General features: G+C 44.0%; 1 protein-coding gene across 2 annotated transcripts; it reads right to left on the bottom strand.

Annotated features, from left to right (window-relative positions):
- Positions 1 to 7,186: 7,186 nt before the first annotated feature.
- Positions 7,187 to 14,547, bottom strand: LOC149839319 (membrane-anchored ubiquitin-fold protein 3-like). 2 transcript variants are annotated; one of them, XM_090004082.1, is made up of 4 exons: positions 14,197 to 14,547; positions 12,579 to 12,746; positions 8,419 to 8,522; positions 7,187 to 7,282 (listed from the first exon to the last, which is right to left on the bottom strand). In XM_090004082.1, the coding sequence occupies exons 1-3, from the start codon at positions 14,324 to 14,326 to the stop codon at positions 8,467 to 8,469; spliced, it is 354 nt and encodes a 117-aa protein (XP_089860208.1). In that variant the 5' UTR covers positions 14,327 to 14,547; the 3' UTR covers positions 7,187 to 7,282; positions 8,419 to 8,466. The 2 variants fall into 2 exon arrangements, with proteins under 2 accessions (XP_089860208.1, XP_089860207.1); XM_090004081.1 differs by lacking the exon at positions 7,187 to 7,282 and having other exon boundaries at positions 7,435 to 8,522.
- Positions 14,548 to 14,991: the final 444 nt, after the last annotated feature.

Genomic DNA, 14,991 nt, shown 5'->3' with positions numbered 1-14,991 from the left:
TTTGATGCATCCATGGGCCACGAATGCCTTTGGGGATTTACTCTCTTGGTCACTGTCCGTCCCCTTTGGAGCGGACTCAGTCAGCCATCTGGGTTAATAAAAACACCTGACATAATAAACCCCCAGATCGGTCTCGGTTGTTTCTACGTTTCGCATATGTGCGTACCCACAGGTCAGTTAATATCAGAACTTAAAGAATATCATTTTGAATAGTTGTAGATGATTGAGACGTACACTGCTTAAAATGTTTCAAACAATATCTCTTTGCACATATTACACTGATTAGAATATATTACAATTGTATTGGTTGTTTTAATATAATAACTGCTTATCTCATGAATGTCCTGCTTTATTTTATTCTACTAATTTATTTGTGCACCTATTGGTTTGTTATGAAACTGACCCATTTCATGGGCAAATGATGAGTAGGACTTCACAAGCAGCCGATGGCGTGATGCAACATGGCTCAAGATTTCTCTTCTTTCTGCTGGCGGCTTGACTCTGAGTTTTTCTTTAGATTATTGAACTTTGAAAAAATGCTCAGTTTGTAATAAACTGCATATTTTTAATCTATTACCTTATTTCCTCAAGTTCTTTAAGTTGTTGTTCATGTGAATAATGATTTTTCAGCTAACGTACCCAGGATTGTTGACTTGTGCTCATTTCTAAATGTCTTTCGCTGTCTCTTTTAAAAGTGAAAACTTTAAATCTTTGAAAGGTTTTTCGATAATGTTTTTGAAATCACAAGTCGAAATTTTGGGGCATTACATCCGAGGCGGGAGATAGATCATCAGATTGAATTAGTACCGGGTGCACGACCACCCGCAATGGCTCCTTATCGCATGGCAATTCCTGAGCTGCAGGAATTACGCAAACAACTAGATGATATGCTCGAAGCGGAGATAATCCAACCTTCCAAAGCTCCCTTTAGAGTGCTCGTTCTGTTTCAAGCAAAGCATGATGGCTCGAAGCGGTTGTGCGTCGACTATAGGGCACTGAACAAAATAACGGTAAAGAACAAGTACCCGCTTCCTTTGATCGCAGACTTGTTTGATCAACTTGGAAAGGCAAAGGTCTTCTCTAAGTTGGATTTGAGATCTGGCTACTGGCAAGTCAGAGTTGCAGAAGGGGATGAACCAAAAACTACTTGTGTAACGCAATATGGGGCGTTCGAATTCCTTGTCATGCCCTTTGGCTTGACGAACACGTCTGCTACCTTTTCGACCCTAATGAATAAGATCTTCTACCCGCACCTTGACAAGTTTGTCGTCATGTATTTGGATGACATAGTGGTGTATAGCGACTCGATGGAGCAACATGTTCAGCACCTTCATATTGTGTTTCAGACTCTGAAGGACCACGAGTTATATGTCAAGCGAGAGAAGTGCCTATTCGGCCAGAAGGAAGTTCATTTTCTGGGGCATATTGTGGGAGGAGGCACTCTCAAAATGGACCATATGAAGATTGAAGCTATTCAAGCATGGGAGGCGCCATCTAAGGTTCCTGAGTTGCTCTCCTTCTTGGGGCTTGCAAATTATTACCGGCGCTTCATCAAGGGATACTCCCATATTGCGGTTGCGCTCACAGATCTGTTGAAGAAAGACAGACCATGGCTATGGTCTGATGCCTGCCAGAAGGCTTTTGATGGGTTGAAGCATGCCTTGACCGAGGAGCCAGTGCTAAAGTTGTCTAACTGTCAGCAACTGTTTGAAGTACAGACCGATGCGTTTGACTTTGTTATTGGTGGGGTGTTGCTCCAAGAAGGATATCCTATCGCATTTAAAAGCCGAAAGTTGAACGACGCTAAACTTCGATATACTATGCACGAACGTGAGACGTTGGCGGTTGTGGATTGTCTCCGCACCTGAAGACACTATCTTTTGGGGTCGCAGTTTGTTGTGCGCATTCACAACGTTGCAACAAGCTGCTTCCAAACTCAGAAAAAGCTGAGTCCAAGGCAAGCATGTTGGCAAGATTTCTTGGCATAATTTGATATGGTCCTCGAGTATAAGCCAGGCAGGACCATTGTTGTGGCCGATGCCTTGAGTCGAAAGGCGGAACTTGCAGTTTTGCTTGCTTGGGAGGGCAGTGTGAGCCAACCGACTAGCGATCTTCTTGAACAAGTGCGAGAAGCTTCGAAAAGTGACCTAATGACTCAACAATTGATCACATTGGTGAAGGAAGGAAAGACACGAAGATTCTGGCTAGAGGATGGTTTATTCCGCACTGCGGGCGATCGTCTATATGTTCCACGACAAGATACCTTAAGGAGGTGCTTGATGCACGAGTGCCACGATACTACTTGGGTGGGTCACCCAGGGCAACAAAGGACCTTGGCATTGTTGGAACGTGCATTCTATTGGTCGCAGATGCGCGATGACGTAGATGCTTATGTGCGAACTTGCTTGATTTGCCAACAAGACAAACCCATCAATCAGAGACCTGGTGGACTGTTGGAGCCCCTACCGATGCCAAGTCATCTGTGGGATTGCATAACCATGGACTTCATTGTGAGCTTGCCGAAAGCTCAAGGATGCAGTTCGATTTATGTGGCTGTGGATAGGTTCTCGAAGTATGTTGTTTTCGTGCCTACCCCAGCCACCTGCTCAGCTGCAGATACTGTAAAGTTATTCATGCGGAACGTAATCAAGCATTGGGGAATTCCAGAGAGCATCGTCAGTAATCGTGATGCACGCTTCACTGACAAGTTTTGGCGAAAAGTGTTTCGCTTAATGGGGACAAACTTGCATTTCAGCACAAGTTTTCACCCCCAAACCGACGGACAGAGAGAGAGAGAGAATAAATGGCATGCTGGAGGAATACCTGCGACACTTTGTAAGTGCCAACCAAAGGGATTGGGTTGATTTACTTGATGCGACTCAATTCTGCTACAACCTTCAAAAGAGTGAGTCATCTGGCCATAGTCCATTTGAAGTCACAACCGGACAACAGCCGCAGACTCCGCACTCCCTTACTGCACGAGGACGTGGCAAAGCACCTTATGCATACCAGTTTGTCAGAAACTGGCAAGATTAGACAGAGTTGACGAAGGCATATTTAAACAAGGCAACCAAGCGCATGAAGAAATGGGCAGATGAGAAGCGTCGTCCAGCAGAATTTCGTGTTGGAGACAAAGTGTTGACGAAGCTCTTTCCTGACAGCACAACTATCTTTCGGGGCCACCACCGAGGCCTCCTTCACAAGTATGATGGTCCCTTCACAATTATCAAACGTGTGGAAAACTTGGCGTACCGACTGGACTTGCCAGCAAACTTTCAAGTGCATCCGGTATTCCATATATGCAACCTGAAGCCGTTCCACGAAGATGAAGGAGATTCTCAACGGAGCATGCCTCAACGTGCTTCAATCCTGCAACGAACTCCTTCAACAATCAGTGTACCAGACAGAGAGTCTGATGTTATCCTCAACCATTCCAACAACTATCTAGGGGAAGTCAAAAAGTACTTAGTGCAGTGGAAGGGATTGCCAGAATGTGAAGCTACCTGGGAAAAGGCCAACAGCATGTTTCAACATCGACAGCTTGTAGAAGGCTACTATGAATGATTGGCGTCGAGGACGGCGCCAACTTAGGTGGGGGAGCGTGTTCTGGACCGTCATGTTTTTCACCTTTTTGCTATAATGTATATACCTCTTTGATACTCTAGAGTGCCCTACAAGGCCTTACGGCCTAAGAACCCCCTGTATTCGGACCTTCTCTTCCCCTCTTGATGTACTTTGCTTTCAAGTATCTATAAAGAAGCTTTTTGCATCCTTCTCTCTCTCTCTTTGTACATACGCGTACTCTTGCTTCCGCTCGTGCGCGTGTGTTGTGCGTTGCTTGTGCGCTTAAAAGGCCTGTCTTCAGTGGTTGTGATTGCCTGAAGCTACGTCACAGGGGGCCTTTGCTTCCAAGCCCGTGACAGTGCGCATGCCCATGCTAATTGCTTGTGAGGCCCTTAGACTCGGTGCCCGGTCCATAGCCAACACACACCATTCGGTGCCCACAGTGTGCTCGCGTCCACGTGTGTTGCAGCACCTACTGTTGCACACCTCCTGCACGCGAGCACTTTGCCACCTGCACTGTCGAAGAACCTCCCTAACACTTGCTTGATTTAACAGACACAAGCCACCTGTGACACCCTGGACTTCGGAGGCCCGAAGCCTTGCAGTGCTACTCCCAATGTTGGTGCTCTGACGCATGCAGCCTATCACGCACAGCTGCAACTCCCTCATCACTGCGCTCGTGCCATCGCCACCCTGTAGCCACACGTCACCCAGGACACAAACATCCCATGGTTGCGCCTGCGTGTGTATCTGCGGATCATATAACCTGCTTCGAATCCCGTGTGCAACCACTGTGTGCGTACGCGCACAACACCTTGCACGCTCCCACGTGCGTGATACAGTTGTTGCGGCGCACACACTGCCTGCAGTTGTGCACACAGGTAGGGGTGGCAAAAGCTGACACGACCCGCCAACCCGACCCGCCAACTCGCCTCTTAGGCGGGTTCGGGTTGGGCTTAAGCCAACCCGTTTAATAAACGGGTCGACCTGCCTAACCCGTTTATTAAACGGGTCGGGGTCGGGCTCGGGTTGGGGGTATGCCAACCCGCCAACCCGGCTGACCCGTTTAATAAACGGGTTAGGCGGGCGGGTCAACCCGCCAACCTGTCTGCCAACCCGACCCGCCAACCTGAGAACCCGTTTACCCGACCCAACCCATTTATTAAATGGGTTGGCGGGTCGTGTCGGGTTACCCGTTTATTAAACAGACCGGGTTCGTGTTTGCCACAACCGACCCGTTTAATAAACAGGTCGGGTTCAGGTTGAGGTATGCTGACCTGCCAACCCGTCAGGTCGACCCACCAACCCGACACGATTGCCACCCCTACACACAGGCACCTGCGCATATGCCCAGTGCCACACCTACTCACTACTGCAGGCACACCCCTGCGCCTGCCCAATGCAGCCATGCGCACAGAAACTACTGCAGCCTCTGCATGCAGCGCGCAACACACAACGTGCCGCAGGTCTGCACCCTTCACTTGGCAATGCGTTAGATCATTTTTCTTGCATGCATTTCACTTGAAATTTTAAGGGTTTGTATAATTAAGTGTGAAGCACCTGCGTGTGCAAGGGGTAACTCATCTGAGCTTATAATCCGGGTGTGCACACCCGTGTATCTAGCTTGCACTCCTAGCCTCAAGCTAGACGAAATCCCCTCTCAGCCTTTTGTTTTTGTTGCGTACATATTTTCATTTTCTTTGTGGCTTGAGCATAGAACACACCAACACACTGGCCCCTCTCACCCGTGCCCAAGAATGAGACGCTAAATTTCCCTGGTTTGACACTCGAGTACCGGTCTATTGCCTCTACTCTAGAGGAATACTCAGACCCCATGGCAAAGTCATCCAATCCGAATAGAAGAGCCGCACCAATTGGTATTAGAGCCATGGAACGGTTTCCATTGACGAAGAAAGGGTTACTAAGACCCAATTTGAGGCCTCCCAAGCCAAAGTGATGGGTCGGTTGGCTCAAATGAGCCAAGTGAAAGACCAAATGTGGCGACTTGAGAAGATGGTTGCCCAACCTGACAGATAGGATAATTCGTGTTAAGAGAGTCCTAGACACAGGCAAGTGTCAATTGTACGCTCTCCAAAGCAGGACTATGAAAAGGAATCGACGAGAGGAAAGTCGACATGGGGACGTGAATGGGAAGATAGAGATCGCATCTATCAGTGCAAGATTCGGGTAGCCGATGCACTCTCAAGAATGGGTGAAGATGTTAAGAAAAAGGTGCCAAGGGACACCCTTGAGGGCAAGGGATAGCAAAAGCATACATCCGTCCACCTTTGACCCACCCACGGATGTTGTCACACGACTAAAATTTCTTTCTCAAAGAGGCTAGCCGCATGCGGCCTAAGGGTGCCCTCTTCACCACTTAGCAGCCTTCCGAGTGCTTGCCTTAGGCGGGGAAGCTTGAAACTCCTAAGGCACAGCAACGCTTGGAAAACTCACACACAGACACCGGGGATCTCGCCAAAACCCTTTGGCTTTTTCTTATTACTTAGAAGGAAACCCTTACAAAGAATCCCACTTTGTTATCCCCGCACCTTCGGTGCCTACAAATTATATAACCTTTTACAAATAACTGCTTCCACGTTACCGCATCTTTCGGCACTGCCCCTTGAGCCTTAGTGGCCAAAGGCCACTCCCACCTTTCTCGGCCATGGCCGTGGTTTGCAGGTGCCACTTAGCGGCAACCGCCTTCCATGACGGCAACTGCTCCCAACGTGGCACGGCCGCCTCAGCCATACCTTGGCTCCACCTGTCCCGCACGCTTCTACAAACTTCGGCCCCTTGTCTGAGTAGCCGCGCCTCAACCGCGAGCATTTCAGAGTCATGGCCCATGCGGCCGGCCTACTGCCAGCCAAGTGCTTCGGCCTGCTTTCGCTATGCGCCTTCAGGCCTACACAACACTTGGTCGACAGCCCGAAACCTTGCCTATGGCCAAGTGTCCTCCCAAGTGACTTTGCCTTAGTCTTCCTTGCCTCTGGCCGCGCACTTCGCTTGTTCATGCCGACTTATGTTGGTTGCAACCTTGAGCCCAAGTGTTCGTCCAAGTGCAAGTCCTTCTTTGGCCAAGTACTTAGTCATTTTGCCCTTTAGAACTTGGTGCGGCCAGCGGTACCTTTATGTCGGCCATGCCTTAGGCTGCCCATGGCCACCCCGCGCCATCGGCCAGCCCGGGGCCAAGTCTTCACTTGGTCCCCTATATAGGTAATTAAGGATCTGTTGGGCCGAATCCAAGAGGAGCACCAAAACTCCTGGCTAGCCATAAATTCCAGTGTTACAGATGCCATCACACGCTCACAAGTCTCTAGAATGAGCGCAACCTTCGCCCCTAATGCAGCCGGTTCAAACAGCCCCACATGGGCCCAGCCACGTGTCACAGAAACACGCAGCAGCCAAGGCGTTCAGACAACGTCCCGTGATTTGTGCGCATGTTTGTCCCCTCAGCAACACACATGCGCACAAGCAGTGCACCACCGCAGTACACAGCGCAAGTGTAGGCAGTTACGTGCGTCGTACGTGAGCGGGACACAGTCTGAACGCCTTGGCTGCTGCCTGTGTGTCTGTGAGGCATGAGTGGGCCCATGTGAAGCTGTCTGAACCGGCTGGATTAGGGGCTGATGGTTACACTCGTTCTAGAGACTCCGTTAGAGCGTGATGGCACCCGCGGATGGGTCAAAAGTGCTCCAAAACCAATTCAACAAAAAGCCTATGATAAAGGAAAAGAAGAAGGTGATGACCCAAAAAAGGTTAGAACCTCCACCTAAATTTATTCAAGGTTTTTCCTTGAATCCCAAGAGCACCAAAGAAGTCATCCCTAAAAAGTCATCCAAAGAATAAAAAAAGACTCCGGAAGTGAGATAAAAGACAAGTTCCACAATTGGGCCAGTCAAGTTTGTCAAGATTACCATTTTGATCCCCTAGAAGTAACCTGAGAAGAATACCACAGGGAGTCGCCCAGCTTCGGCTGAGCAAATGTTTATCCCTTGCCCTCATTAATGCAACGACCCTAACCAGCCATTTTGTGGCCAAGGCCCGCTTCACTGCGCCAAACCCTTTGGGGCTTGTGGGTGGCATTTAGAACATACAAAATAGATGGCTGAAAATAAAGTCAAAACATCACAAGGACAAATGGCATCAGAGGGACCCCTGACAGATTACCATCAGGATTTACCTTGACCTGATCTGCTCGCATTTAAACTGCCACCAGTGCCCACCAAAGATGTTCTGGATGGTCAAACTAACTGACGGAAGGCACTTAGGGGCACACTCATGTACGGTTGGTTGAATGATGGTGCAGCACTGCATTTATCCGGCATCCACCAAACGGCCAGCCTCAGGACGGGCGCAGATCAGGGCAGGGGCCTTGGATGCCCTCCATCTCAAGATGAACCGGAGGTTGAGGACAATGAAAACTTGTGACCAGAACGCCCGTTACAAGCTTTCTTGGAACCAACCATATTCTGGATGGACGGCATAAAAAAGGGTTCAATCAGGACGGTTTAGAAAGGGCTGTCCACGGATGTACTTTGGATGCCCTTCATCCTAATGATGGACAGACTGGAGGCAGCTCTGGTCTGATCCACTTTCCCTCAGGGCAAAAGGCATTTGCCATACTTTTTAGGATTTTGACTGTGGAATTTGAACCTCACTAAACCACAGCCTTTGACCATGTGGCCAAACAGATCGACCTTGCATATAAAGATAAAGCAAAGACAACTTCTCTATACATTGAAAAAATACATGTAAAAGGATCCTGTAGAAAAAATAAAATAAAAAGGCAAAACAGGGGTAACAAAACAACTACAAAAGTTCAATGGCAATGGCAATGGCAATTGAACCAACCTGAGTGGATAGAAAAAATGATCTCATGAAGCCATTTTAACGGTAACTCTACATGATGGTACAGGTGCAGAGACTCTTCTTTGGCATCTCATCCCCGTTCTTGTCTGCACATTTACAAGTCAAAGTTCTTAATCTTTTCTTTTCCAAAAGCAATACATTTTTTCAAAGTACATATGCAATAATTAACAAATCCTAACAATTTAACTAGGAGAAACGCTTGTGTCACACACACACACACACACACACACACACACACACACACACACACGCGCGCGCGCCATGAAGTTCCAGAATTTTTTAGAGAAGGCAAATTCACATAATCAAATTGCCTAATCAGGATACTGCATAAACAATACGAAGTACATAATTAAGGCTCCTGCTTTATTTGGGAATGCAGAATGTGAGTGTTGTTGCTGTTGATTAACCTCTAGAAAGAAAAGCTTTCTTAAAATGAAATGAAAAAAAGAGGGGTTGGAAAAAAGCTTCCCTAAGTGAAAGAAAAGCAAGGGAAGAGAGGTAAAGCAATAAATATTATAAATTGGCGAGGGAGAATCTGTTTCTCTCACAATCTGATCCAAGTGACAATCAAGTCGAAGTGTCCAACCATCCTTTTCAATGTATTCATGCAAACACGGGGAATACTCCAACCCCCTCTTTTAAAACCTTCTATTGATGATTTAAATATTTTCTTTTGTTTCCTATTTACACTAATCCTTTTCTTTTAGTTTCCTCCCCAACCCCTCAGTTGATGATGCTTGATCAAAAATTCTTGTATTCCACAAAATTTCTCCTCGCTTTTGCTTATCCCGGTTTCCAAATGATAGATTTTATAATGATGAGTAACCAGATAAGTTCCACCCTACGTAGTCAAAATCGGGACTAGGCACAAAGTCCAGGCACCTAGGCGCTCTGGACTTAAAAGGTCCCAATTAATCCACCTAGTCCCCACCTAGGTACAAACTTGCCCTTTTTTTAACCATGTATATATGTAGATGTATTATATGTATTTTTTCATGCATACATATATATATATAGAGAGAGAGTTTTCTAAGATATACATGTATGTGTATGTATAGTGTCTATAAAGTTATATAATTATAGATTATTGTAAATCTTGTGTTTTTCTTAACCCTTTTTTTTGTTCCAACAAGGCCAACTAGTCCTGCCTAGGCCTTTTAGATGTCTGCCGCCTATGCGCCAACTAGTGATTTGGACTACATAGGTTTCACCTTCTGCTTTTAAGATTCACAGATCTTTGACAGTAACACAGGTACACAAAAAAGGAAAAAAACTCTGATTAGAAAAATATATCCAAAGGCATGTATTATTATTATTGCTGTTGTTGTTATTGGCTAGGCCAAGGGAAAACACCCCCCACCCCAATCATTGACTGTGCACATTGGCAGGCCTCGAATAAAACCCTTGAAGTCCCCCCCTGCCAAGCTTGGTGACATTCACAAGTTGCTCCGACTGGATGAGCAAAGCCTTTGTGAGCAAGGCACGTGATATTCTACTCTCCCCAAATCCTCTTTTTTTTATAGGTACAAAGAAAAGAAACAGAACAGTAAGATGACTCACCACACTAGCAGTTGCATGACTAAATTATAACTGGATAGATAAGCTGACTTTTAATGCCAATATTCTACAGAACCAAAACCTGGATTTATTTCAATTACAAGCATAAATTAGACAATGTCGCAAAAAGAGAGATAGGGGTTGTTGCATCGATTGTAAGGTTATACCAGGAGAGTGTAGCTACACAACATAGAGTCTTAATTTTAGATCTTAGAATTAGACAATGTCGCAAAAAGGATAGACATAGGATAGATCCTAGAATTAAGTGGTGGGCACTGAAAGGAGCTAAACAAGGAATGTTTGTAGAGCAGGTAGTTAAGGAAGCTGATTGGTGTCTCGAGGAGGATTCAGAATCAATGTGGAATAAGATAGCGGGTGGCATGAGAAAAGTGGCTAAGGAGGTATTGGGTGAGTCTAAAGGCGGTGCACCACTAAGTAAGGATACATCATGGTGGAACGAGGATGTCAAATTAGCAATTAAGGTTAAAAGAGAGTGTTATAGAAATCTAAGTAAGAGTCGTGATAATGAGAATTTGGAGAAGTATATGATAGCAAAGAAGGAAGCTAAAAAAGTTGTTAGAAACGCGAGGGCTAAGGTATATAAGGAGGTTTATGACAAGTTGGATACCAAAGAAGGCGAGAAGGATATTTATAGGCTTGCAAAGATGAGAGATAGGAAATCGAAGGATTTGGGTATGGTTAGATGTATCAAAGATGAAACACAAAGGGTTTTAGTCAAAGATGTGGAGATTAAGGAGAGATGGAAAGATTATTTTGATAAGCTATTTAATGATAGTCATGCTCAAGATCTTGGAGACTTCTCCATTCCTTTTCATGAGATAAATCGTGACTTCATGCGCAAGATTCAAAAGAAAGAAATTGCAGAGGCTTTGAAGAAAATGAAATCAAGAAGGACAGTTGGCCCAGATGGTATACCTATCGAGGCTTGGAAATGCTTGGGAGAGAAAGGTTTAGAATGGTTGACAAATCTGTTTAATTTGATTTGGCGAACAAATAAGATGCCTAATGAGTGGAGGAAGAGTACTTTGGTGCCTTTATATAAGAATAAGGGTGATATACAAGATTGCACAAACTATCGGGGTATAAAACTCATGAGTCATACTATGAAACTTTGGGAGAGGGTGATTGAGTCTAGGTTGAGGAAGGTTGTCACGATATCGGAGAATCAATTTGGTTTTATGCCTGGAAGATCAACTATGGAAGCTATACATCTTCTTAGACAACTTATTGAAAGATATAGAGAGAGGAACAAAGATTTGCATATGGTTTTTATTGATTTAGAGAAGGCATACGATAGAGTACCTAGGGACGTTCTCTGGTGGACAATGATGAAGAAAGGTGTTTTTCTCAAGTACATTAGTATAATTAAAGATATGTATGAAGGAGTAGTAACCAATGTCCGCACTTGTGGAGGGGTGACAACCAATTTTCCGATAACGGTTGGGTTACATCAAGAATCTGCTTTAAGCCCTTTCCTATTTGCGATAGTGATGGATGAGCTTACGAGATCAATTCAAGAAAATGTACCGTGGTGTATGTTGTTTGCTGATGATATTGTTTTGATTAATGAGTCTAGAGCTGGGGTTAATGCTAAGTTAGAATTATGGAGACAGACATTGGAAGCTAGAGGTTTTAAGTTGAGTAAGAGTAAGACTGAATATATGGAATGTCGGTTTAGTAAGCGACGAAGTAGTGATGGGAGTGTAGTGAAGCTTGGTGAGCAAGAAATACCGGTGAATGATTATTTCAAATATTTGGGATCCGTTATTCAAAAGTATGGAGAAATTGATGGAGATGTAAATCATAGGATAAAGGTTGGGTGGATGAAATGGAAAAGTGCAACTGGAGTGTTGTGCGATCGTAGAATGCCATTGCGGTTGAAGGGAAAGTTTTATAGGACGACTATTAGACCCGCTTTACTATATGGTACAGAATGTTGGGCTGCCAAGAGACATCATATTCAAAAAATGAGTGTAGCTGAGATGCGAATGCTTAGATGGATGTGTGGAAATACAATAAAAGATAAGATTCGGAACGAGGAGATACGTAAGAAGGTAGGTGTTGCACCCATTGAAAATAAGATGCGAGAGAATCGTTTACGGTGGTTTGGACATATTCGGCGAAGGCCTAATGATGCTCCAGTTAGAAGGTTGGAAATATGGGAAAATATATTAGTTAAAAGAGGTCGGGGTAGGCCTAGGAAGACTTGGATGGAGATGATAGGAAAGGATATGAATGCTTTGAACCTCACCGAGGACATGGCATTGGATAGAAATGATTGGAGAAAAAGGATTCATGTGGAAGACCCAAAATGAATTTCTTTTTTGGTTCATATCGCTGACCCCAATTGTTTTGGGATGAAGGCGTAGTTGTTGTTGTTGTTGACAAGCATAAATGAGGGCACAAAGACATACAAGCATAGGTATGTACGTGTGTCACACGTGTGCAATGTACATATAAAAATACAATTCCTTCGAATAGGCATCATCATTAAGCATGGGATCAATATCAGAGAAGAGACATGGACACATCTGCATTCAACAGGACAAAAGAAGCTAACGTACCTGTTTTCTTTGGTAGTGGAGGCTGAACTACAACATGCATTGTGATGACCCCACACGGAAGCTCGCCCATGGGTACTCTAGACTCTGCAAGTGTCTTATCGTTCTCCAAAATTTTTCCAGCATTTATGAGCTTCAAATCACTAGCAGTTTTGGGCAGAACTTTTTTATCTGGTAGTTGGCAGCAAAACGCCATAAGGAGACAAACTTTGGACCAACTGAATAAGAAAGTGACTCCAACATGAGAAATCTATCATGCTTAGGTCCACTGGCTGCACAAAATTAGTAACAATACTTACAGAAATTTCATTGCTAACAGTTTTCAGCGTATATTTTTTCTGTCAGTTGGTTACAAAATGCCATAGGGACAAACTCTAAACCAAGCGAGAATAAAGACTCCAACATGAGAAAACTATCATGCTCAGGTCCATGAGCTGCACACAATTAGCCACAATGCTTACAGAAATTGTATCACATGCCACTATGCTTACAACACTCATAAAGAAGAACACAGAATCAATCACATGGCAGGATCAGGAAAATCCTTCATCTGATACATGTCCACACACATAGAAATGTCAAGCAATTAATAAGCAAAGAATTTAGAAAATTATAGGAAAAAATCATTCATTCGACCAGGTCAAAATGCCAGATGAGGTTATAACTGCAATTAGTGAAACATCCTCATAACTGCAATTAGTGAAAACATCCCTATCTTCTTGCTACAATGAATAGTGGTCATCTAAACCAACTGCATCCATTGGTATTATGTGCAACATAGGTACACAATTGTTAGGCTGTTAGCCCAACATAAATGTGCATTTCATGACACTTATTGAAATATGTTCAACTGGCGTTACTTCTTCCCCACAGATAATCATGGCCATGCTATGATGAATTTATGATGCATCTATAAGGTGTGATCTAACTAGGAAAGGGCATCTGCTTCACTCAGTTATGAATCAGGTCAGTCCATTTTTTACCATACAATCTGAATAACACATGTTGAAGAAAGGGAGGAAGAATTATGGTACTGAAGGAGCAGCAGGAAATCCAACAACTGCAGTTTATATCACAGGCATCCATTATGTCATACTGCTCATAGAAAGACCATCTGTAGCATATTCCATAGCCCCAGATCATGCCATCTCTATATTGCCAGAAGGTTATTGAATCTGAACTACAACGAAAAATTCCCCATGTCTGATGCGCCATCGAGTTAGATGATGTCATAGTCATTTTCACCACCCTTATCAATGCTTCTCTACATGAAATTTATGCTTTTAACCTTTTCACTCACACAAAATATTTGATTTTCATGTGCAGATCTATGCATATTGTGAATTATATATGAAACATATTACATCTACCTATGAATTTAGAATATACAAGGTACAGCTTCATGTTCAGTTTCCGGTATAGTTACTACTCGCAATTGTTATTAAATCAAACAACAGAACAATGAGAAGAAAACACAGACCAGTGTGAGAAACAAAACTTTCTTGAACAAACAATATTTGCCTAATTCAACGACAGGACTTCTTCATAGTAATTCTATAAACGTACAAATCTAACCACCTAGAGACAAATGTAGGTTAAGGAGGTGAAATCCAACTCTAACCTTGTGGCCACTCTGAGACTAGCCTCTCCTTAAGTGCCTGGATTGTAGTTGATGGTATGTAAGAAGTAGGACCAATATCTGACCCATCATGCAGCCGGAATTTGATCTTAATCTGATCTTCACTTGACATTATTGCAATTTTTCAACAGTTTTTGGAGAGAAGAATGGCTAAACCTCTCCCAAATGAAGGCGCTGTTCCTTGAGATGACAGATTGATAAATGTGTTCCAATTTCAAGTCTTCAACAGGGGTTCATAGAAAGTTTCTCTAAAATAACATGGTGTGCCAGTGCAGCGTTCATACCCTGCATTCACACATATCCATTGGGAATCTCAACATCTTACATTAGCAGCTACTGAACCCCCCCCCCCCCCTTAAGGTTGTGGATGTGGTTGAAAATCTGATAGTCCTCGTGTATTAAGGAGTCTACAATACTTGAAAACTCACTTAACCAAGAAATCCAACGAAACAGACATTTCATAGGATCATAGCACTTGTACAAGATTGTGACAACATATGAGAGTAGCCTGAAAAAGGAAAGAAAAACAATGATTTAGTTGCATGAATTACAATAATATTTGATAGTAAGCCAACTAAAAAGCTAGAATTGTATACTGCATGCACAAAAGCCAGATGATGGTGGTAGAACTAGGTATTAGGTTGGTACCTGGACAGAGTCTTCTTACGCCCAAACTTATGAAATTACTAATTTCATGCATGCTATTATCATGATTGTAAGTTGTATAACAAATCAGAAGGATTCTAACAACATGAATAAACTAAATCTCACTAAACA

The sequence above is a fragment of the Nuphar pumila genome, chromosome 4 (assembly GCF_984573655.1).
Source record: "Nuphar pumila chromosome 4, dmNupPumi1.hap1.1, whole genome shotgun sequence".
Lineage (NCBI taxonomy): Eukaryota > Viridiplantae > Streptophyta > Magnoliopsida > Nymphaeales > Nymphaeaceae > Nuphar > Nuphar pumila.
Note: the sequence above shows the minus strand (reverse complement) of the source record. Positions and strands in the feature narration are given on the sequence as shown.